Below are 23,175 nucleotides of genomic sequence, written 5' to 3' on the forward strand. Positions count from 1 at the left end.
AATCAGATAAAAGGCACTTTAGGGTCCTCTACATGTAATACAGTATATGCTGGAGAAATGAACTACATCAGCCAGATCATCATGTAGATCTGCTTAGCATCATTTTAAATTCAGCAGCTTTTCCATTAGCTCATTTTCAGCGATTCAGCACTGAGCAGAGGATGAGGAGTTGGGACGCCTGGGTTGTAATCCCTGATCCACCCTTGATGTTGGGCAAGTCATTTGTGGCCTAATTTTCAAAGCTGTAAGTGCCTCGTACCTCCCAAGCATCACCCCGCTGAGTTTTCTGAAGCTTCGGTTTTTTTTCCTCCCAGGTGTTGGAAGATCTAATTAATATTTGTAAAATATTTGGGGGTTGTTCCTACTGAAAGGTACTGGAGAAGGGAAACACATGGTGACTTTCGAGGGGAGGGGAGAATTTATTCTCCATACGTATATCAACGCAGATAGAACATGTACACGGGACGAATGCACGCCATCTTGCTTCTACATTCGTAAAGAGAAAGATGTCAACTCTAGGGCATGGATAGAAACTTCTGAACTGGAGCAAACAAAAAACCCCCACCCCATTCTGCAAAAGCTAAGTATTAAGTTAAACCAGATGGAACAGGAGAAGAACATCTCGTAGCAAAGTGAGATACAGTCTCAGGGGATGTTCATAAATGGCATTTGTTCCCTTGGAAAAACAGACTGGCCACATAGGCAATTTTAGGGTTTTGTGAAAAATGATTTTACAGACTACAATTAGGGAGTGTTGTGCCCTGCCTTGGGACTTCCCAAGAAGCAACCTTTTTCGGTTTCCCCCCTCTTGAGAGGACCCCTGAAGTTAACCCTAGCACGGCTTCTGGATGAGCAAGCCTCTGGCTTTGAAACCTGGCTCCCCCAGTGACCTGTAGCACCTTGTCCTCCCTCCAGCTCTTTCAGAGCCTCACTCTTTCCCCTCAAGCCCCGTCAACCACACTTGCAACAAAACTCTGGGGACAACGCTTGCTCAGTACAATGAATCATTATGCCATAGGGACCAGCCTCAACAGCCTGCTGTTAGGCCTAGACTGCTGGGTGAAAAGGGCATAAAGGTGTCCTGCTCACTGAGCTATTTCCACGAATCATTTATAGTGAAGCCTGTTCGCACCGAGCCCCCCAAAGTGCTCCCCTAAAACCCAGACCACCAAGCCTCCTCCATTACAGGGGCAAGGGCAAGATCTCTGCAATGTCTCCAGCCCGGTATGACAAACAGGTTGCAGCACGGTGGTCAGCTCTCATGACCCTAGCAAAGCCACCACACACAGCCAATAAAGAAATCCCAATGTTTCTTAAGTTTTGTCGTTAATTTTAAAGATCTGACCTGTGAAGAAAATTAGCAAGTGCTTGATGGCTAGAGACCTATAGCAATCCTCAGATTTCCTTCCCAGGGGCTTCTGTCATTAGCCTCTTTGGATCTCACTGTGTTTGCAATCTGCACCACCAAAGATGCATGATGAATGAGCTCCATGACACCGAGCAAAATGCAAAAAAAAGGGGCAAGAGCCAGTAGATGTTGATGCCAAATTACAGGACGGGACAGAGCTCCTGGAAGGATCTCTGATCCTGTATGTATTTTATCATTTGTATGAAGCCCCGATACTAATGACGGAGGGTGCAGTGCAAAACCTAGATGGGTTAAACTAGCTAGACAGTCAGAGAGAACAAGATGCTAACTTGAAAACTAGCTGTTATTAGGTATTTACAGGTATTTAAAGGGGATGTTATTTAATTCTCCCTCTTTCTAGTTTTGCAGCTAGACACTGAGTACGTCTACATGTGTCCCTATGGCACCTTTGTTACCACGCCATCCTTTAGTACTTCCCTTTGGATTTAGCACTTCCCAACATTTCATAAGTTTTGTCGTTAATTTTAAAGACCTGACCCGTGAAGAAAATTAGCAAGTGCTCAATGGCTACTCCCTTCGGAAGTACTAAATGACAGCGCAGTAACAGCCCGCAATGTGCCATGCTCACTGCGCACAGTCGTTTTTAGCTGCTACATTGCCATAGCAACATGCTATAAGGAGGGAGCGCATTGCTACGGTGATGTCGCTGCGGTGTCGCGGTTTGGGCCCGCCGATGCTACGTCACCATAGTGCATTGCTACGGCGATGTGGCATCATGCGTAGATGCGCCCACTCTCTCTGTTGCTTGCTATGGGCTGATGCACGCACGGCTTTGCACCATGATCACTATTCTGGTTTAGAAACTCAAGATATTTGTATACCCTACGCAGCTGTGATAGCTGGGTAGTGATATCCATACCTTTATCCTAGGATGAGCTACCACTTTCTAAACCAGTAAGCGTTACAATGGTACAAACACATGGTTATGCCCAAGATGCTATCAGAGGTATGACTGCAGCAGGTGCAATACTCATCTTAGCATGAATCTAACTGGTCGGGGCATCTGCACCAGCAAAGCCATGTTGGCTGTTGGATAGACTGGGTATGTCCACCCAAGGCCACGGACACATGTGGAGTGGCTCAAGTCAGTCTCTCTGTGGCTTCACTGCTACAAGTTCCTAAACCTGCTAGATTAACGCAAGCCTTGTTTTGTCTATGCCTGCGCCTGTTTCGCAGTGTAGACCAGGCTACACACACAGCAAGGTATTATGCAAAGCAATGTTTCCTAGCTGCATAAAGAAATCTACATCACATTTCTTTGGAAGGCTAGCTGAATGTTTCATGGAAGCTCACTTAGCATCTGGAACAAAATCCTGGTCCGTGAGATCTTCCCATGTTTTCGGGACTCCCCACGCATATTTAGTCGGCCTGCAATTTTGTCACGTGCTCCATGCACCCATTTTTCAAATTCATTGAAATGCCGTTTGCAGAATCTCTCTGCGCTGAGCGGATCGGGAAAACAGGTGCTCACCAAGCACCATCAGTACTGGCGGTGGCTCCCACGTGCTACATGTGGCACATGCACTCAGAGACAGAGACAGCATGGTACATGCAGGAGAGACGGGCCACTCTGTTCTGCCCACTAGACTGAGGTCCTGCCTCAGTGCTTTTGAGAGCATGTATAAATTCATCCTTTAAGCACCCTGCACACAAAAGCACAGCTCATTATATCTCACAAAACACTTTTCAAGGAGCTTGCCAGATTAGACTCCCCCCCCCCCGCCCCGACATTTATCTAATCAGAGGAAATTATAACATTAATCTTTATTTTTCTATTTGAAAGAAGAAAAAAAAAAAAGCATGATTCAGACAGGTGTTTTAATAGAAAGCAGCAATCATGACTGCAGAAGGAAAATGTCATATCAAGAGTCATCAGTGGTGTGCAGTCATCTATGTTAGAAACAAAAAAATATATATATGCAACACAGTGACTCTGTGGAGGAAGAACTAAAATTGATTCACAAGGCAACATCTGAGTTAAGGCCACCAGAGTGGCTGCTAGGGTGACAAATAAAGAAATTTTTTTTTGTTTTTTTTTTTTCTTTTCTCATAGCTGTATCACAAGACTAGTGATCTGGATGCTATTCCTACCTCTACTTCTGACTTCCCCTCTGTGGCCTTGAGTAAGGGCATTAATCTCTCTGTGCCTCAGTTTCCCATCTGTAAAAAGGAGGTAGTTTTAATTAACGAAGGCCCCAATTCCAGAAAGCACACGCTTAAGTCCAACCCTGAATCAGGACATCTTTGAGCACCCTGAGCATGCACAAAATGCTTGGCTTGAATGGCAGCTAAGCACGTGCTAACAGGTAAACCAGCAGCTTCCTCAACACAGATGTTCAACTGACTTTTGGTTCTAACAGGATTATGTTCCTGTGATGGCAAAGATACTTTGGGCTTCAATCAAGCCCAGGTCGCCAGGTGGAAGTCTGCCACTCAGAAACGATCGCTCTTTTAAGAAGTAGAGTTGAGCACTACAGCTTTGTCCTGAATATCAGGCAAGCCTGAGGACTGTCTGACTTGAATCTCTCATAAACGGTGGAAGAACATGCAATGCGGTTAGCAGGAATGGGAAAACCCCACTGCCTTGGGATCGGTACAGATCTAACTCTGCAAGCTTCCTGCTAACCACGTGCCTATGCCTAATGACAGTGTAAAAGTAAGTAAGACCTGCCGCTCTCCCCATTAACTTCTCTCGTTGATTTTCACAGCATATTCCTCCACCGCAGTTGCTAGCAACCGTACAAACGCCCCGCAACAAAATGTAATAATATCACATTCTTAACTATTAATCCTGCCTTTTCACTGCACAGCCTGGGGGCATCCTGCTATGCTAGAGCTACAGTGGTGGATCTCGTTCCATTTATCTTAGTTATTTAAATGGCCCCCATTACTGTGGCATCTGTGCGGCACAAAACCATTAGTGTATTTGTCCTCATAAAACCCTTGCAACAAAAGGCAGAGCTGCTATCCCCGAGTTACAGATGGGAAAATGAGACAGCAAAACTACGGGATTTGTCAGAAACCTCTGGGGTGGAGCAGGGATTTGAGTCTGGGGACTCGAGGGAGAGGCTAGCATCTCAACTATCAGTGGCAGCCTAGGAAACCCATCCTGATATACACCCCTGTATGGGATGTCAATATAAAGTCTGGGTGAGAGAAGTGCAAAGGGAGCAAATGGAGATGCACTTCTGTTTTAAAAAAAAAAAAAGTCTAAACTGCAGGTTTATTTGCCAGAGAAGTGCAAGTTTTCATGCTCTCAGCAAGCTGCCAAGGTGGCTCTCTGTGTGGCAAAACTGGGCAGCCTGCTAGGAAGGCAAAGCTAACGTGTCCTAGGTAAGGGACAGATCAAACGTTGCCTGTTGTGGGTAGCTTTGGGCCTAAAGCGTGCCTCCCTCCAGCTGAAGGAAAGGGTGCTAAAAACATTAATGATGCAATCTGCTCAGTGAGCATTTACCTTGATATTGTGCACTGAACCCCTTCTGCCTGTGGTTGCCATCTGATGTGAAGTGGAGTCGCAGCCAGTTTTTACTGCTGATTACTGGGGCAGGCAGATTCATTCCGGTAAACCTGTAAGAAACCAACGGGCAAGAGTCAAATGTGTGCAGGTGGAAATGACCTTCTGCGACTAACCAGAAGACTGGCCTTCAAGTTGCTTTCTTTGAGCACCACCCATGGGTAAGACAGGGCTTGTGTCCCATTACATAAGGCAGAGCCATTATCCCGAGGGACCATTACCCTTCGCTGCATGATGCCCCACTGAAGAAAGTGTGGTTAGAAAGCCTGTCCGGTATTCGCTACACAATGCTAGCACCTTCCACGTCAAGCACTGCTGAAAGGGCAGCTCCCCAAACTGGTTCGCATGCATTCAACAAGGGGTACCCGATGGAAAAAGCATGCCTGCTTCAAGGGACCAGGCAGCAGTCAGAGGGTAGGGGATGCTTTTCAAAGCAAATAGCTCAGCCAGGAAAGAAGCAGAGCGCTTCCAAAATCCCAACCCAGAGACACCCATTGATTAGCTAACACAGCTCCCCTCTCCTGCTCTTTCAGCTTCGGACGTGATTTCCGAATGCTACTGTCTGAAATAAACGGGGAAGATTGTTAATATTTCAGAATTGCTTTCTCCAAGCTGACCATTAAAAATGCTTTCCTTACATCTTATGTTCCCCTGTCCATTTTCTATCACAAGGGCTCCATTCTTATTTAGACTTCTTTCCATTTCTCTCTTACTTTTAATGGCACAAAACATAGAAGACACACAATAATTTAGCAGTCTGAAGAAGGCAGGCCATCTTCTGGGTGTAAGGACCTGAAGCAGGGAAACAATGACCCTGGAGAGAACCCCCCTTACCCCCCTGAAGATCACCGGACCAGCAAAAGTGCCAGGATCCTAAGCTGGGATTGCCCTATTCATGACCTCAGACTTTCCAGGTTTCTATAATATGTGAACATTTGAAATTTTAGGAGCTGCAGAGAAAGTTACAGAGCCATCATGTCCAAGAGCTGAGCTGCTTCTCCGACAGGTAAGGTTGGTTTGATTTCTATGTTCATTTAATTCCTAGCCATTCGGTGGAGACTGCTAGCAAGAAAGCTGATTTTAAATTGGAGGTCAGGGGGAACTGGTGGGAAGAGTGGGAAAGAGGCCACCAAACAGTATCAAGAAGTGATGAGTTATGTGCCACAGCAAAGAAGGTCAAGGCCTCGAAGTTGGGACAAAATGCTCCAGAGCCCATTAACAATATTTGGCTCACCTGCTAGTCATCCCACCAACTTTTTTCTTAATGTTATGCTGTTTGCTTTAATAAATTGCATGCAACTACACACGTACACACAACTTTTGGCTAAGTAGACACTTCAAAAGTTACTGGCTGGTACAAGTATCTAGCTACGTATGTCGCATGCATCCTTGAGTTGTGGTATATACATGAGTAGCATTAACTACAGCAGTGCAAACAACATTTCCACAATAGGAGCTATTATGAAATCCAATTACTCTTAACCAAACCCATTTACAATATTTTATTACAGAATATGTCATTTATTTAAAAACCATTTGTATTCTAACAAATTCTGCTCTGGATGAGGGGAAATGAATTCTGTAAATCAATTTAGTTCTCCAAGATGCCTCCAGTTTTATAACCAGTCATTTCCAACAACAGAACTAATAATCAAACCAACATCAAGAAGTCCTTCACCAACTCAACACACCAAGTTAACTCAAACCTTTCTTCTAGTAAGCAGCAGGGTGTCAGGATAGCACTACACTGTGTATTTATTAATGATGGGGAAACATCAGTACATTCTCACTCTTTTGTTAATGAAGCAGCGAGATGATTTTGCTGCATAACTAATGCATCTCTGCCACCTACAGTACAGCCTTTAAACCATGTTTAGTCTTTACACGTGTGGCACAATTCTGCATAATTATGAACCGTGGCAGAAAATGTCTCTTGCTCACTAATTGTGACGATTTTTCCCAGGCACTTGATTATTTTTCATTTGATTTTTGTAAAGTCCTTTGAGACGGGGGATGTTATATAAATGAATCATGTATGGCATTTTTCCACCGTTGGATAACTCCAAGACAGCTGAACCAATTTAATTTAAAACTTTTCTAAATAAATAGGCATAAACATAATATTCTTTGAGCCCAGATCAAACAAGCGATGTCTAAAACTAATTTTTAGAAAGTTACTATGGATGGTTGCTATGACAGCACAGGTTTAAATGTAATAATCTTACCCCCAAAGGCTACAATATTTATTACTGTGCATTCTGAATCCATGATCCAACTTCTTAGAAATAATCTTAACATACGCTGGGCCAAATGTTCATCTTGTAATGCCGGAAATCCCAGGTAAACCAATTGCCTTATATAAGAACCCAATCCCCCCTCCTTTAACAAAACAGACATCGGCGCATTTAATTTGTATGTACATACTCCTTTGATGCCTGGGTCCGGCAACTTCCAAATCAGCCACCAACTTATGCAAATGCTTACATTTCGGCGCCTGATTATTTCTCTCCTGACTTCCAGCGCAGACTTTAACCATAAAGATAAATGCTAGATACCTATCGGTATATATATTCTAATTAATGATGATTCCACCAATCTATTGAAACAAATGAACAGGCAGGACGCCTTGATTTCAACTTGTGCCATTATTTACACGAGTGCAGGGTAAAGTGGAAAATGCAACTAAATTGGAATGATAGTGTTTTGTGGCGCGCGCGCGTGTATGTGTGTGTATATATATATATATATATATATAGATATAGATATATATGGGGCATCCGTTTGTCAGCGAGTGATGGTAGGGATTGCTGTCAAATACTATGAAAGATGCAAGGTGACGGGAATCTGGCCTTGTGCATGTCCTACAACGAATGCTCTACAATCATTACTGCGGGGCGTTTTTATCTAAGGCACTGACAGGATTTTGAAGGAGTTAATCATCATGGGAATCAAAGCACCAGGCCCTGACTTCAGTAGATCACATACAGGCTTAAAGGTTAAGCAACTGCTTAAAAGCGGTTGACTGCAAATGCATGGCCGGGACCCTGGAGAATACAACCTGCTGCTCCTCCGGCTTTTCTTCAGATCTCCCTTCCTTCCTTTTTATTTTGAAACGTAAGCATTATTTAAGTGTCATATCACAAGACGGGCCCCCGTGCAGCACCGTAAGAGATCACAGCTACTGCTGAAGAGCACGATCATGATTTAGGGCTTGCACCGCAAGAGCACCGACCAAGGATCAGGGCCTTACAGAGCCAGACACTATTCACACATAATAGAGAGCTGCTCTTTGAAACAGCCCGTGCATTTAGGGCTGGAATCGGAGGAACTCTCTCTACCACCTTTACTAAGAGAAAACAGTAATTTTAATACATGAGTAGTCCCCATTGTAAGGCATGGGGTCTGTGTGCCTAGCAAGGTACTAAATCACTGCAAGAAAGAATAGCACAAATGATATGTGAGCATGTTCCTATAGGTGCATGACCATTCACACAAAGCCATGAAACGACCCAAGCATGTAGGATCCTCACAAAACCATTGGCTTGTTCCCTTCCAAAACCGTTAGCTGTGTAGGGCTGCACATCTTCTTGGCTAGGCTGCAGCAAGCGAGAGGCAGCGGTGCTACATCTCGAGGCTGCACATCAATCAGAAGGATTCTTCTTATTTCCTCTCTCTTCTTTAGAACAAAGAGCAATAATCCCCCCTTCACTGGCACTTTTGAACACATTAACTTCTCAACAGGTGAGGCGCATTTAAAATCCCACCATCAAATTGCTTTTTCAACACCACATAAAGAGTATTTAAGCAATTAAAGTTATTTTTTTGAATTGATTCCAGTTAAATGGGGCTTTGTTAATGGAATCTGGCTCAGGAAAAATAAAGGCCTTGCCTTTTAATTAGTTTAATTGCTTACAGAGATGTAACTTCAGGTTATACATCTGCATTACACCCGACACCCACCTACAGCCCAAAGGAGGGATATTTCTTCAGGATGAGCAGGGGGCATTTAATGTGTGGATGCTATTGTTACTTATAATCACCCTGGGGCTCGAAGCTTCTGTGGCATGAAGCGATTGCACGCAAACTTTATTCTCCTCATTTAAAAGCCAGAGAGCCTATGGGAATCTCTGGCTTCACTGTATTTTCGACCGAGCCTTTTGTGGCCTTGCATCACGAAAGCACTTCGTTTGTAAAATTACCAGTAGACAGCTCTGGGCCCGCCGTTCTGTTCTGCCGTGTTACTACTGCATGACTCCTGCCAGCTGTGCCATTGGGATCCAAAATGTGAAAATACCTCCACCTGATGTTTTATATTCAGTTCATCTCTACCCCACAATGAAGATCTCAGCCTCCCTTTAAAATCGGGAAGGTCCTCACCACCTCCGACTTCACACACCTCTAAAATGCAGCCCCCTCTGGCCCTTACAGCTGTACAAATGGCCCTGCGGGCAGCTCAGAGACTTTACCCATTTCTGATCACAACTGTGCATGCATGGGGTGGTCCCAAGTCTGTACAACTGCCCGAAAGCCACTACTATCCCTCATGGTTGATAGCACAGCATGGGAGGAGAGTGGTAGGCTCTAAGCAAATGTCTAATGGGAAAGAAAAGCATTGAGAAAGGGTGGGGAAACCCTTGTATGAACAAATACATGGGAACAATTATTTAATGCAAAACATGTTGCTTCCCAGCATTAAACAATTCAATGGGTACCATAATTCTCCTGCCCGATTTTAAATCATCACTAGGCAGCATTAATGGTTAATTGATAATGGAATATTTAATCACAGATAGGCACAATTGAACCAAAAGCAGCTGCATAGGCCCCGAGTGCAAATACCAGTGGACTGCAGCTATGGAAACTTGGATGGAAAGGGCATGATGCTTAGCAGGCATGATTCAACAGAGCTCCATTGACTTCACTGGAGTTACGCTGACTTACCCCAAGGCAGGAGCCTCAAATCTCTTTCAGTAATGATTACTTAGCACTTATATAGTGCCAGAGCATTTAAGACATTGAGGCACACCCCCCCGAGGCAGGAGCTCAAGCCCTGCTAATGTGGACTCATGCCAAAGGCTGCTCTCAGTTGACCCAGCTGTAAATGGGCACCTGGTCATTGGGGCTGGGGAATCATAAGCAGCCAGAACTGATGCTGGCCACATTGCTCCTCACGCCCCAGTGGCTACAAGCGTGTCTTAACCACGCTAGCCCAATGTGCAGGCTGGCTCAGGAGAACCATTGCCTTGGCTCGCACTGAAGTGGCACCTGGAGGTGCCATAGCAGATGCTAAGCCTGCCAACACCTGTGCTTTCCCCAAACCTCAGTTGAGAGCAGTGTCACAGATACAAGCAAAAAGCAATGATGAGGATGGGTGAGTGGGTGCAATTTGAGCGGTGGGGTCCTGGCCAGCTGGCATCCTGACAGGGATACAGGTAAGACGAGCATCTTTTCAGGAGCAGAGGGTGGGTGCGCGGTCAGGCTGGTAGAGGATATGCACTGCTAGTATCCCGAGTTTTTCAGACCCCGTTAAGTCTGTTGCATACAGCACAACTCTAACAGACCATGGTGTCATTATCTATTACTAAAAAGGAGCAAGTCGATTGTAGAGACTTTCTGTCTCCCAATAAGATGGCTTTCCTTTCTATACTCCCAATTGCACATTTCTGCTGTCCAATGTTCAATGCATTTCCAGATACAACCATTAGGCCAATATATGATTGTATTTCTAATAAGCCATGAGTTCCTGGGACAAAAAAAAATGACTTTGTATCTTCAGTACTGTTCTTCTCAGGATTTCATCTGATTTGCTTTGAAGAGAAGCCTATTAGAAACTTTGAAACCTTTTCAACCCTTCCCAAGTGTGGGGTTTTTTCTTTTTCTTTTGGCATCATCAAGAGACATGAATCACCTGATTAAGTATTCAGCTTCCTGAATACAGTGACATGTTAACTGGAAACTCTAAGGTTTTGGATGACTAATTGGCTATATTAAAAAAGAAAATCGATAATCATTACTCATGGAGGTTCAGCGTTCATTAGAAATGAAGCCCTTTTTTCCCCAACACAGGGGCTTTCAGATCAGGGTTTGACCGAGAAAATGACCTGAACCTTCAGCTCTAACATGTTTAACATTGAGGCAAACACTTCGTGAAGCTCAAGAAAAGTTAAACGGGTCTTTTGTTACAAGGAGGTTGAAGTCAGCGTGAAGGCAAAGGGAGAAACCTGTGTTGGTTCGGTTTGGGAGCAAAAGTAGATTTCCATATCTATTATTTCAGTTGTATTTAAAAATTCTGGGAGCAGCCGTGTTTTGTTTTTGGGTTTTGGTTGGGGGTTTTTTTGGGGGGGGTTTAAATCACCTTTGCCATCACTGTTTCATTCTAGTCCCCTGAGGGTTATAGCTTCAGACTGTTTAGCTTTTGCTATGCCTCAATACAAGGACCTAAGGTAAGGGACTGAAAATACAACCTTGATTTGGAACTGCACAGCTAAATGCTTTACATTTTATATGGCTAAATGCTTTACATGCCGATACCCTGCTAGCCTGTGCCTGAAGGTGCCACATCTGAGACAACACCGAACACTCCCAGAAGTGACGGGAGCGGAGCACAGGATGCCCAGGATTTGATTCTGCTCTCACAAGAGTGGCAATTAGGACTAGCACCCTCGAAGAGGGCTGCTGTTGTTGCATGTAAACCCACGTCTCTGACACGAGAGCTCCTCGTGTCACATCTGGCACTCGCTTTTTCTTTCTGCCTCGGTTCGTCCCCTTTATGACACAAATAAGGACAGTTGCTCCATGGCTTTCTGTTTCAGCTACTCGCACAGCAAAGTCTTTGGGACAGGGACTCTCTTAATACATCTATGCACAGCACCGAACAGACCGAGGTCTTGAACTCGGTCGACGCATCTAAGCACGAATGTAAGAAATGATAAGCAATAGCTGCACTAAAGCTGGTAAGGTTAGAAGGAGTATCAGAGTTTCTCTTGCTTATGACTTCCACCGGCAGGAGGAGGAGAACTGAAGCCTCAACATTATGCAAGAATCCCTCCGCACTTTGTAGCTGTTTGCTGCAAGAAATGTATGCACTAAAGAAAAAACAGTTTCAAAAAAAATTTACCACTTTCATCCCAGAAGCTCTTCGGTACTGTTTTTTAACCACAGCATTCAAGCCATTTTCCTCAGCCAGACTGGAAGCCTCCAAGTTAAACATAGCTCATCAGCATCTTTTACTGCAGACTACAGAAAGGTGAATGCTATCAAAATTCCCCTTTTGAGAAAACTCAGTGAAGTGTGGTCACTTCCACTAAACTATTTTACTGGATTTCTTCTTTCATTCTTGTATTTCACCCTGGACTTAGTCATTAAATATTTATACCATTCACTCAGATGTTCCTACCTCAGCATGATTAGCATTGCTGTATGTGTACTGCATTGATTAATCTCCTGCATTTACACGCCATTTTCCATTTACAATCCCCGATTCCCGTTTTACTTTGGTTCCATTTAAAGGGAGAAAAAAAAATCAATGGCGTGTCAAAAAGTGAATTAGTGCCACCAGACTTCCACGAGGAACGTATTTAAAGACAAATATAAATTTAACTCTCTCCAAAGCACTGACTTGATATTATTTCTAATTTATATTTTGGTGGCTCCGAAAGATCCTTATTAAGATCAGAAACCTGTTATGTAGGTGCTATGGAAATAGATGAGACTGAGCTGCTGGCCCAAAGAGCTTGCCACCTAACAGCCAATGTAGGAAACAAACTCTGCCTAAGGGAGAATTTAAGTAAGTGTTACCTACACATTAGAGGAGCACATCCTTGCAATTAAGAACGCCCTTGTCCCAGGACAGAACTGAATGCAAACTTAATTTTTCCCCCGAGTCAGAGTATAAACACATGGCTGGACAAATGGAGTAGCATTAACCCCGTGTTACAGAGCTCTGAACAAAAAGCACTGAGGTTAGTGGCAGAGCTGGGAATTAAACTCAATGGTGTGGACAAGGAACACATTTATCCTGATGTAACCACAAAGAGGACAGATGACAGACCTCTGCACCTGGGTAACTCGCTTGAATCTCATATAGAAGTAGTCTTGGAAAAATCTGGGGTGAAGCTACACTGCTGTAAGTTTACATCGGTCTAGGGATAGTGTGTCTGCTTTCAACCCATCGAATGTGCAACCTGTATCAGTGTAAGCATGTTGCCCACCCCGGCCTTGGACCTCCCAAGAACTAGAGGGCTTTGCAAGAAACTCTCTACGGACAGGTTATTGAATGACTGGCTTGCCCAAGGGTTCTTGCACCTTCCTTCCTCCGTCATTGGCCAACGTCGCCTCTTTGACAGGAGACAGGTTTTAGCGGATCCCACTCTGGACCAACCTGCAGGAGCACACCCCGGCACTTCAACCAGACATCTGGGCTCCTAATCCTGAGTGCCCCATTCAAGCGGGGTCAAAGCATAAGTAATTAAACACTGGTAATCAGGGAAGAGACAATCTAGGCTGTCAGCCTTTGCTCTGAATAAATGACGTATTTCACCCTCTTCCTCCTCCCTTATTTCATTGGTTTAACTACAAATGTGAAGGGAATTTGATGAAACTGTCCCTTGCAAAAGGTCCATAATGAGCTTCTCAGCCAAGACTCTTGTTTTCTAACAGCCTGGTTTCTTCTGGACGAGGTCCTTAATGGACTTTCTTTTACAACCCCTGCTCTCAATTAGGATGTTCTAGGGGACTGTGAATTCTCCATGTAAATGGATATGTCCAGAGCACAAAGGCTCATAGTGCAGCCTCAATGTTGTCCCTGAGATTAATTTTTTCCAGCACCCTTGGAAAATATAGGTTGAAGGTGGGTTTGCCAAGTCACCGTGTCATGGTGTTGTTGCCTTTCTGCTCAGAGACTGCCGGGCTGTTCATTTGGCAGAAGCAGCTGGATTGGAGCCCCCAGGGCATGCATGGTGCTGCTTGACATGTGCTTCCACACCATGGGTATCATGCGGTACAGTCTAAGGGAGGAATGCCGTGTAGCCCTCAGTCACTTGTACCGAAACACAGCTTTTGCTCGAGCAGACACCTGAACAGCGGAGGGAGCATCTACTCCCTGAACAAAATGCAAAGAGGAGCCTATTCTCATTTACACTGACTCTAGTAACTTTCTCATCGCTGTCATATCTGAATGCCAAGCAGTGGCACATTGAAGCAATATGACTAACATCCATAATGCATTTGTTCTCCCCTTCTCTCCCTATGGAGAAAAATGTATGCAGCGGAGTGTTTTCATTTGGAATATTATACATAAATTGCATGTACACGTTAAATATAGACATTAGAAAAGGCAGGACAAAGGACGGTCTTCCATAACAGGCTCGCAGGCAAGCTAAGGAAGTACGGGCTGGATGAATGGACTGCAAGGTGAATAGAAAACTGGCTGCAGCATTGGGCTCAGAGGGTGGTAGTCAAAGGCTCGATGTCTAGTTGGCAGGCGGTATCAAGTGGAGTACCCAGGGGTCAGTTCTGGAACTGGTTTTGTTCAATATCTTCATCAGTGATCTGGAAGATGTCATAGAGTGCACTCTCAGCAAGTTTGCACATGACACCAAGCTGTGAAAAGTAGTAGATGCACTGGAGGGAGGGCTAGGATTCAAAGTGACCTAGACAAATTAGAGGATTGGACTGAAAGAAATCTCATGAGGTTCAATAAGGACAAGCGCAAAGTCCTGCACTTAGGATGGAGCAATCCCATGCACCGGTGCAGGCTGAGGGTTGACTGGCCGGGCAGCAGCTCTGCAGAAAAGGACCTGGGGGTTACAGTGGACAATAAGCTGAATATGAGCCAGCAGTGTGCCTTTGATGCCAAGAAAGCTAAAGACATCCTGGGCTGCATTGATAGGAGTGTTGTCAGAAGATTGAGGGAACTGAATCTTCTCCTCTATTCAGCACTGGCGAGGCCACATCTGGAGTTACTGTGTCCAGTTTTGGGTCCCCCACAACAGAAAGGATGTGGACAAATTGGAGAGAGTCCAGCGGAGGACAATAAAAATGGTTCAGGGGCACGTGACTTGTGAGGAGAGACTGAGGGGACTTGGCTTATTTAGTCTAGAGACAAGACGACTGAAGGGGGATTTAATAGCGGCTTTCAACTCCCTGAAGGGGATTCGAAAGAGGATGGAGCTGGACTGTTCTCAGCGGTGGCAGATGACAGAACAAGGAGCAACGGGCTCAAGTTGCAGCAAAGGAAGTTGAGGTTAGATATTAGAAAGAACTTTCTCACTAGGAGGGTAGTAAAGCACTGGAACAGGTTACCCAGAGAGGTGGTGAAATCTCCATCCTTGGTGGCTTTTAAGACTCAGCTAGACAAAGCCTTGGCTGGGATGATGTAGTTGTGGCTGGTCCTGCTCCAAGCAGGGGGCTGGACTAGATGTGACCCCCTGAGGTCCCTTCCAGCCTTCATTTTCTATGATTTTATGACTGGGCATGATCTCTGCGAGGAAGGTAGGGAGGGATGTGATGGTTCTTAGTTCCATACTTGGGACTATCCCCAAGGCCAAGACTGTCTGTTTTCCACTATGATGAAATCTGTCCTTATGGATAGGAAAGTCCAGGGCAACGGAGGAGCAAAGCTGCCAATCCTCCAGGGAGTCTCCCTCTGGTTGGTCCATGGGCCAGTCTCCATCTCTTGCTTAAGTTGTCAAATCGTCAACTTCTTGCTTTCTCAACTGATGCCCCTCATACTGGGGAGAAGCAGCACACCAATACCTACTAAGTCACCACACTGACTTGCCTCAAGCCCTCCTTGATTGTGAGGCCTCCAAAAACCTCAATCACAGGTAGGTTTTGCTGTGACAAAACCACAGCCAACCAAGCTGACCCATGCTATCTCTGTCTGCTCCTCATCTCTCTGCTTCCTTCACTGTCTCTTGCGTTACGCTGTGAAATCCTGGAGAGAAGAACTGTTTTTCATCTTTGTTTGCAAAGAAGCTAGCACAAATGGGTCCATGGCTGGGGCTTGTCGGTGTTACGATCATGCAAATAATAATGCAATCCATCCTTTAGACACCCTGGGTGTGCTTTGGCTGACCGAATGAAGTTGCCTTAGCTATAGCAGGATTAAGAGGCTATATCTTGTGAGAAGCACCGGAGGATGTCTAATAGCTGCTAACTATCAGGGGAATCTATCTTCCATGTTACTTCTGAAGGATGATACCTCCAGGACCTCAGGCCCTTTTGCACCATGCTGAGGTTACCCTTCATTGGGACTTCAGTCTATGTTGGGCATGGAGTATCATCGAGACAGAGGAGTTCCCAAGTTTTCAGTTTAACCAGTAAACCAGTGTATGTACCAGTAGCATCAGAAAAAATCCCATCACAAAAGACTTTTAGAGACTAAGTCAAATTTAGGTCAAGTAATTCTTCTAAAGTAAAAGCCACGGGGAGGAAAAGCAAACATGCATCTCTGAATATACCTATACGATCTCTGAGATTCAGAGCTTTCTGAATGAGTGCAATGAGACATTGGTTCTCAGCATGAGCTTGAGTTTTTGAAAGCCCCTTGAACGATCACTGACTGTGGACTCCTGCCCATGGCACATCTATGAAAGAAAGAGGGGAAAAAATCCACATGCCACACCTGGAAAAGATGAACAGTATCCATTAATTGTTCTTTAGCCCAAGGCTTCAAAGCACTTTACCAATATTAAGAGCCTTGCAAGTCCCTCACACCTTTACATTATATTACATTACATTACCCTTGCCTTTTAGGGACGGAGGAAGACAGAAACTTGAAGTTACTGCCTTGATTTTCAGAAGTGCTGAGCACTCATAAACCTCAGTGGAGTTAACAGGAGCTCAGCATCTAAGGGAAGCCTCTTCTTCTTTCGTATGACAAAAACGATGTCTGTATTTTCATCTTTGTGCGCTTTGGCGTTTTTGTCCATTTGGGAGCCCTTGTCCATCAGAGACATTACCAGGGATCACTACGTGGAAGTGGCTCTCATTGATCCCCTGGGAAGCCTCTATGTATGACATGCTCAAGCCATCAGTAGCAGAGCCAGAAAGGACTACTACATCCTTACAGATCGGGGGGGGGGGGAGGGAATCCTGGGTGCCATTCAAGTCTATAGCAAAAAGCCTTCTAACTTCAACACAGCTAGGATATCACCTCTGAATTTCACACCGTGGACGCACCTCCAGAGCGAAATCTCCCACAGTTTTTAACTCATCATAGCTCTCTTGCCTTCATGCTCTCACCACGAGCATCCCCTTTATGTACATAGAGCTTCATCCATGTATACCAACTGATGATCCACCACTGGAGCCGTCAGTCGTCCCTAGACAAAAGTTCCAGCCTTTGAGCACAACCTGCCGCTGGATCCCTTGACAAAAGCGATGCTAAAATGACGCCTAGGTCTTTTATCCGTCTGTTTGCACTCTTTTCCTGGTTGTACTCCCTTGAAAGATGAAAGCATTTCCACATAGTGGCAAAATTCAGCCATGGCTGTCAACTTTAATTACCATCTGGTCCAGGATAGATTTGCTGGCTAAAGCAATCAATATTCCCCCTCTCCCCCCCACCCAAGGCTTATATTGAAGTTCTTAATTCTTTATTTTTAAATGACACGAGATTTCATTTCCCCAGCTCATCTTTAGAAAATGGTAAGACAGATCCTTGGCTGATGTAAACTGAAGCAAGTTCATTGAAGGCAATGGAACCACACCGAGTTACATCAGCTGAGGATCTGACTATCTATTTTCTCTGCTATTTACTTTTCTGTACCTATAAAAGGTTTCAAAATTAGTTCACGCCCCCTCAGCTTGAACTCAGCTGGACCCCTCAGACAAAAGTGTTCCATTTAAAATGACTCAAATTAATTAATTTACATGCCTCCTAGCATTGCTGAAATTGCTACAATGAAGTGACTTAACAAGGTACACAGACTGGATGGTGAAGAATTCTTGTTTCACTTAATGGTATGTGTGTACATACACACCCACCTACACACAGATGTGTCTCATGAAAGCAAATGGCCCAGCTTACTGCTAACAACTTCATGTTTTAGGTGGATTTTGCTCCTATAAATACTAATCTAAATTCCATCACTGACACTGGAATTTGAAAGGTGTAATTCTCCTCTACATGAAGGTTTTCAGCAGGGATAGGTGAAAGGCTTGATTGCATATAGATCTGCAGCATTTGAAAACATTGGCTGTTGAACAGCAAGCTTTGTTTCAACCTTAAATGAAGCGATGATAAAACCCTGCTACATTCAGCCCCCAAACTGGGCTCAGATCCTAAAAGCGAGTAAGTGTAAAATCTCCTTCTGTAGACATGTGCATCAAACGCATTCAATGATAAGGTCCCATGTACTCGTTTCAGTTAGAGCAGGGGTGGGCAAAATATGGTCAAGGGGCCACATTCAGCTCACCCCGTCCCACGCGGGCATGGCTACCGATGGCCACGGGGCAGGGGCCACTGCAACTGCAGCAGAGTGGAGCAGTGCAGGGTGCAGCCCCCTGCACACAGACTCCTTTACTCCCACTGACCCACATCCATCCTGCCCAGTTTCCTGTTGGCGCTGTGGCAGTGCAGTCCTGGCCCCGTGGCTGCTGGTGGCCGGGCCCACACAGGACAGAGCACAATGCAGCACGCCGGGTAGCTGCCCCCACCTGACCACCACGCTGAACCACTGCTGCCACGGCACCCCTAGTCTGAGCCGACTGTAGCGAGGAGGGCGTTTGGCTTGGGGCAGCTGCCTTTGACTTCCCTAATGTGGTGGGCCAGTGTCGGCAGCTCATCACAGCAGGTGGGCAGATAGGCAGAACAGCTACTTAGTGCACTGCAGCACACCCCATCCCACGCGGGCATGGCTACCGGTGGCCACGGAGCAGGGGGGTGGCGAAGTCTGCACGCTACATGGCTCAGCCCAGCTACAACCGCAGTAGAGTGGAGCAGTGCAGGGTGCAGCCCTCCCAGCTCAGGCTCCTGGTGGTGGCAGTCACCGGATAGGATTAATTGCCTCCCCCCCCAGCCCTCAACAGCTCACCAAAACTCCTTAAGTGGCCCTCCAGTCCAACTAATTGCACCCCTGAATTGGAGCCACTGGACAGACAAGAGATGGTTTTCTCGTTGACCCTGGGCTACGGTGCAATGTAGCAACCAACCCCTTTGTACATTAGCTGAGCTAACCTTTATGCAAATATCCATACCCTAACCCGACAGAGGACAGTGCATGCAAATGCAAAGTGGTCTTTACAACAGATAGGGAATGTAAATCTGCAGAATGCAACGGGCCCACAGGCTGCAATTAGAATAGTTGGAAAGAGTCACCTACTAAGATGGATGGGCCTTATTATATAAAGGTGCTTGGCATGGTATTTCTACGACTGCAATAACATTTTGTTTCAGTTATACCCCCCCCCAAAAAGGTAACGAACACAATGATGTTTACTCTGCTCGGGAGAAACACAAACACTAATTCACCGCAATAGAAAAATGGCTTGGGTGATTGAAAGTTGCTAATGCCGTGTTGCAAATTCCCCGAAGAAATTTGCTAGTTTTGTTACACATTCTTGTAACTCCTTTCCACCTTATTATCAATGCTACAGAGATTGTTCTTTTTTCTTTTTTTTTTTTTCAGTTCAATCACAGTTAGATGTGTTGTTAGCAAAAAGCCACTATGCTCATTAGTCGATAAACAACAGGAACAATTATTGTGTACGTGCATTTACTTGCAACTTCACCAGGATTCATTGAGATGTTCAAAGTGAAGGATATGCTTGAAAGTGAAGTGGTTTGCAGGCCTGGAAGAGTTGGTGTCGGACTGACGCCCCTAAAATCAGGAGTTCGCTCTTTATTTGCAGATCAGGAAACAGGATGGATGCCAGTGAAGAAGTCACGCAGCTGCCTAATCCAGTAGTGCTTAACCTTCTAGCCCCAAATGAGTGGTGCAGGGCTGGTTCACAGGCCAGGCAGATCCTGTATGTGAGATCGGCACAGGGGGCCTGATCCAAACCAGGGTTGGTGTGTGGGTGTGATCCAGCATGTTGACCTTGCCACTCAGGCTTGTCCAACTCCATGTGCTGGATCCGGCCACATGCTGATGTGATCAGACACACAAGGCCAACTTATCTGGCCCTCAGGGCTCCCCACAGACAAGTTCAGAAAATTTGGCAGCAGGGCAACAGCAATTAATGCTGCCACCGCTCCCTTGCCACCACATTTCTGGACCTGTGGAGAGCCTCACGAGCCAGATGACCTGGCCTCATGTACCAGATCTGGTCTGCAGGCCAGAGGTTGAGCACCACTGGTCCGCACTGATTTCTAAGGATCAGCCCCAAGAAGCAGGATGGAAATTCAGTCTCTGTAACCTAATCAGTCTTCAACCTCTCCACTTGGCTACCAACAAAGGTGTCAGCCATGGTGGTAGCCTTTATGCTAGGGATAGCTGTTCTCTAGAAACAGGATTAGGGCCATTCACTTAAGATGCTTCTGCTCTCAGACTCGCTTGCATTAATCCTCCTGAGTGTTTGCAGTCTGGAAAATGCTGAGGTCCAAAACCCTTCCATTTCTTCACTTTTCAGTAGGATATTCACCACTGGGGGTGCCAAGCAAGGCTATCAACACACTCCTGGAGTCCCAGCTAGCCTAATCCAAATCCACTTGAAATCTTGCCGTTGACTACTGTGTAACATGGATCAGGCTCAGAGCATCTAATGCAGGGGTGGGTAAAATGGTGGAGCTGGCCAGCAGCTGGACTGCATTTCCCAGCAGCCCCTTCCCATATGGCTGGGGCCAGTTTCCATGGAGACCCCAGCAGCAGCCAGGTTGTGACAGCCGGGGGCTGGGGTTTCCATGGAGACCTGCCCCAGCAGCACTGGCAGGACGTGTGGCAGCGTGGGGAGCTGCTCTAGGGCTGGGGCTGGGATCTTGCTGTGGCGACAGCACGGTCTGGAGCAGGGGCAGAGCCATGATCATTCGTTGGCCGTGCCTTGTCTATGAACTCAGACATGGTGGGCATACAGATCCGGTCTGCTGAGCGCCAAATCGTGGGAGGAAGCATTCAGAAATAATGTGTACAGCAGGCTGTCACTTATGCGAAGTAATACTGTTTCCTCTCTCAAGCAACAAGATTGCTCAGACCAAGGCTTTCTGGCATTTTTGACAGGCCAGCTACAGGAAAGCAGGATATTGCTCATTACCCAGACACAGCGATACCTAACTAGCCCTTTTCCCATCCAGAACTGGCACCCTGAGTTGCTTTCAGAGATGCTGAAAGCTCTAGTGCAAGCGTTTGATGATCCTGCAGGTGTATATTAAACCTCCTAAACACGTGCTATTGAAAGCCCACATTACTTACAGTCCCCTCTGCCATAAACCCATCTCTCTTTGACGCAAGCCCCGAGATGGTAGGCTTGCTCTGGCAAGAGAGACTTATTAAATAGTTCCCCCTGCAGTGCTTAGAGCTGTATGAGGCTCTGATAGCTGATCTCATCAAGTTTGTTAGGTCCTGCTATAATGTAAATGAGAATAAATATATTAAAATTGCGAATCTTTCCACTGGCTTTCAGGGGGTTTAGGTGCAGGTCCTATATCTGCTCTCCATCAACGTTCTGAGTATTATATGACCAAAAAAGATAAGTTCTACCTTCCAAAAAAGTTCAGGACCAAATGGTGGTCCTCTATTTAGAAGCAATGGCACAAAAACAACAGCTGGCAGCACCGGAAAGTTTTTTCATCTCTTCTTTCACTTCATTCCTGGAAGCATCGTCTTGTTGCCCTGAATGTCTCCAAGTTGATGGTGATTCAACATGGCCCCTTGGCAGTTCACTCTGTTGCCTAATAATTGTCATGACAGCTATAGAATTGTTTCTTGTTCCCTTCGGCGAGCACAGAAAATAAGCACCTTTCCCTTCCTCGCTGGTATAGCTGCACATGTTCTTATAGTTATTGCGTCTGCCTCCATCATCTTTGACATCCATCTCGGTGGAGATCCTTCCCCCCTCCACCACTAAACATTTTCTTTCACCTTTCTGGGAATTTCTTCTCCATCTTTTATCCAGAACAGGCATTGCCCTGCGCAATGGCTACGGAGGAAGCTGAGAGACTCCCTTTAGCAAATAATACAACAAACCCTGAAAACCCTACAGACAAAAGCTTGAAGAGTTTTGCTGGAAACTGGAATCCGGGGTCGGCTGGACATTAAACTTGCCGGGCTCCTGGTTGTAGGGTGAGGGGGCACAAGAAAAAGATATTTCCTTTCTTGGAAAAGTCCTGCAGCAACCGGAGCAGGGAAGCTCTGAGACGAAAGGGAACACACAGTCCACTCCATCCTCCACGCCCACCCCGCATTTGCCCCTTTCACATTGCTCACCTCCCCTTTCACATTCATCTGCAGCTTCATTCATCCCTTCTCTCTTTTTTATTCACTGTACTGCTGCAGTTAGCCTACAACCACTGGAGGTCAGGCTCTCACAACCGACACCGCCTTTGTACTCACAACCGAAACCCAGTGCTCGTGGTCGCTCTCAGCTCAAGGATAGTGCTGCCTACAGTGTTTGCACAGACTCACCAGCACCCCCTGCCCCCAAGGTCTTCCAACATAAAAAGAAATCCGGTGCTGGAACAAGGCTGACGTTGTCACTCTGTGGCAATTGCGGTATAACAAGCAATATTTTGCAGGGCTCTTGATAACTCGATAGGTGCCACTTGTGTTTGCTGTCGGTATGCCGCTGCAGCAAACTCTCTCTCCGCCAGGCGAATAGGGAGAGAAGATGTTGCATGGTAGCTTACAGAAGCTCAAAGCAAAACATTTTTGTTTAACTGACACAATGAATGGAAAAGTAGAAACGCTTTGCCTTTTAATTCTCTGATTGCAAAGGGATGACAGATTGAAGCAATCACCTGTAATGGCTCAATGGCTGAATAAATGCGCTAGATAAATAAATACAAAAAGATATGCTGTCTGTATTAAACTAAGGTACATATACTACAGAAAAAAAAATCCCTCTGTCCCCCCCGAACAACAGCCCACCCCCCTCCCCAAACTCCTCAGGCCTTTGGTCAAAAAAACAAAACCAAAGAATTGTAGCTCTCTACTCCTTTGAACTAAATGAGATTTTTGGCCCGCTGTTTGCATTAGTCCTCTAAGCCTCCACACCAATGACGATGCATACGTATTGACAGTGCAGGGGGCACAACGTCGCACCGCCACCACCCCTCCCGCTGCTGCCAGGCCCT

At 45.7% G+C, this 23,175-nt stretch overlaps 1 protein-coding gene across 4 annotated transcripts in view; it reads right to left on the minus strand.

Annotated features, from left to right (window-relative positions):
• The window catches only part of CSMD2 (CUB and Sushi multiple domains 2), a 651,518-nt gene that overhangs the window by 302,707 nt on the left and 325,636 nt on the right, over positions 1 to 23,175 (minus strand). For 2 of the 4 annotated variants that reach the window (XM_019487966.2, XM_019487976.2), the window contains exons 6-7: positions 4,884 to 4,996; positions 3,521 to 3,589 (exon numbers count right to left, since the gene is read on the minus strand). In XM_019487966.2, the coding sequence (XP_019343511.2) occupies positions 3,521 to 3,589; positions 4,884 to 4,996 (182 nt within the window). The remainder of the gene's footprint in view (positions 1 to 3,520; positions 3,590 to 4,883; positions 4,997 to 23,175) is intronic. The other 2 variants (XM_014605014.3, XM_059729594.1) reach the window with 1 other exon arrangement.

Source organism: Alligator mississippiensis, chromosome 6, assembly GCF_030867095.1.
Source record: "Alligator mississippiensis isolate rAllMis1 chromosome 6, rAllMis1, whole genome shotgun sequence".
NCBI classification, from domain to species: Eukaryota; Metazoa; Chordata; order Crocodylia; family Alligatoridae; genus Alligator; species Alligator mississippiensis.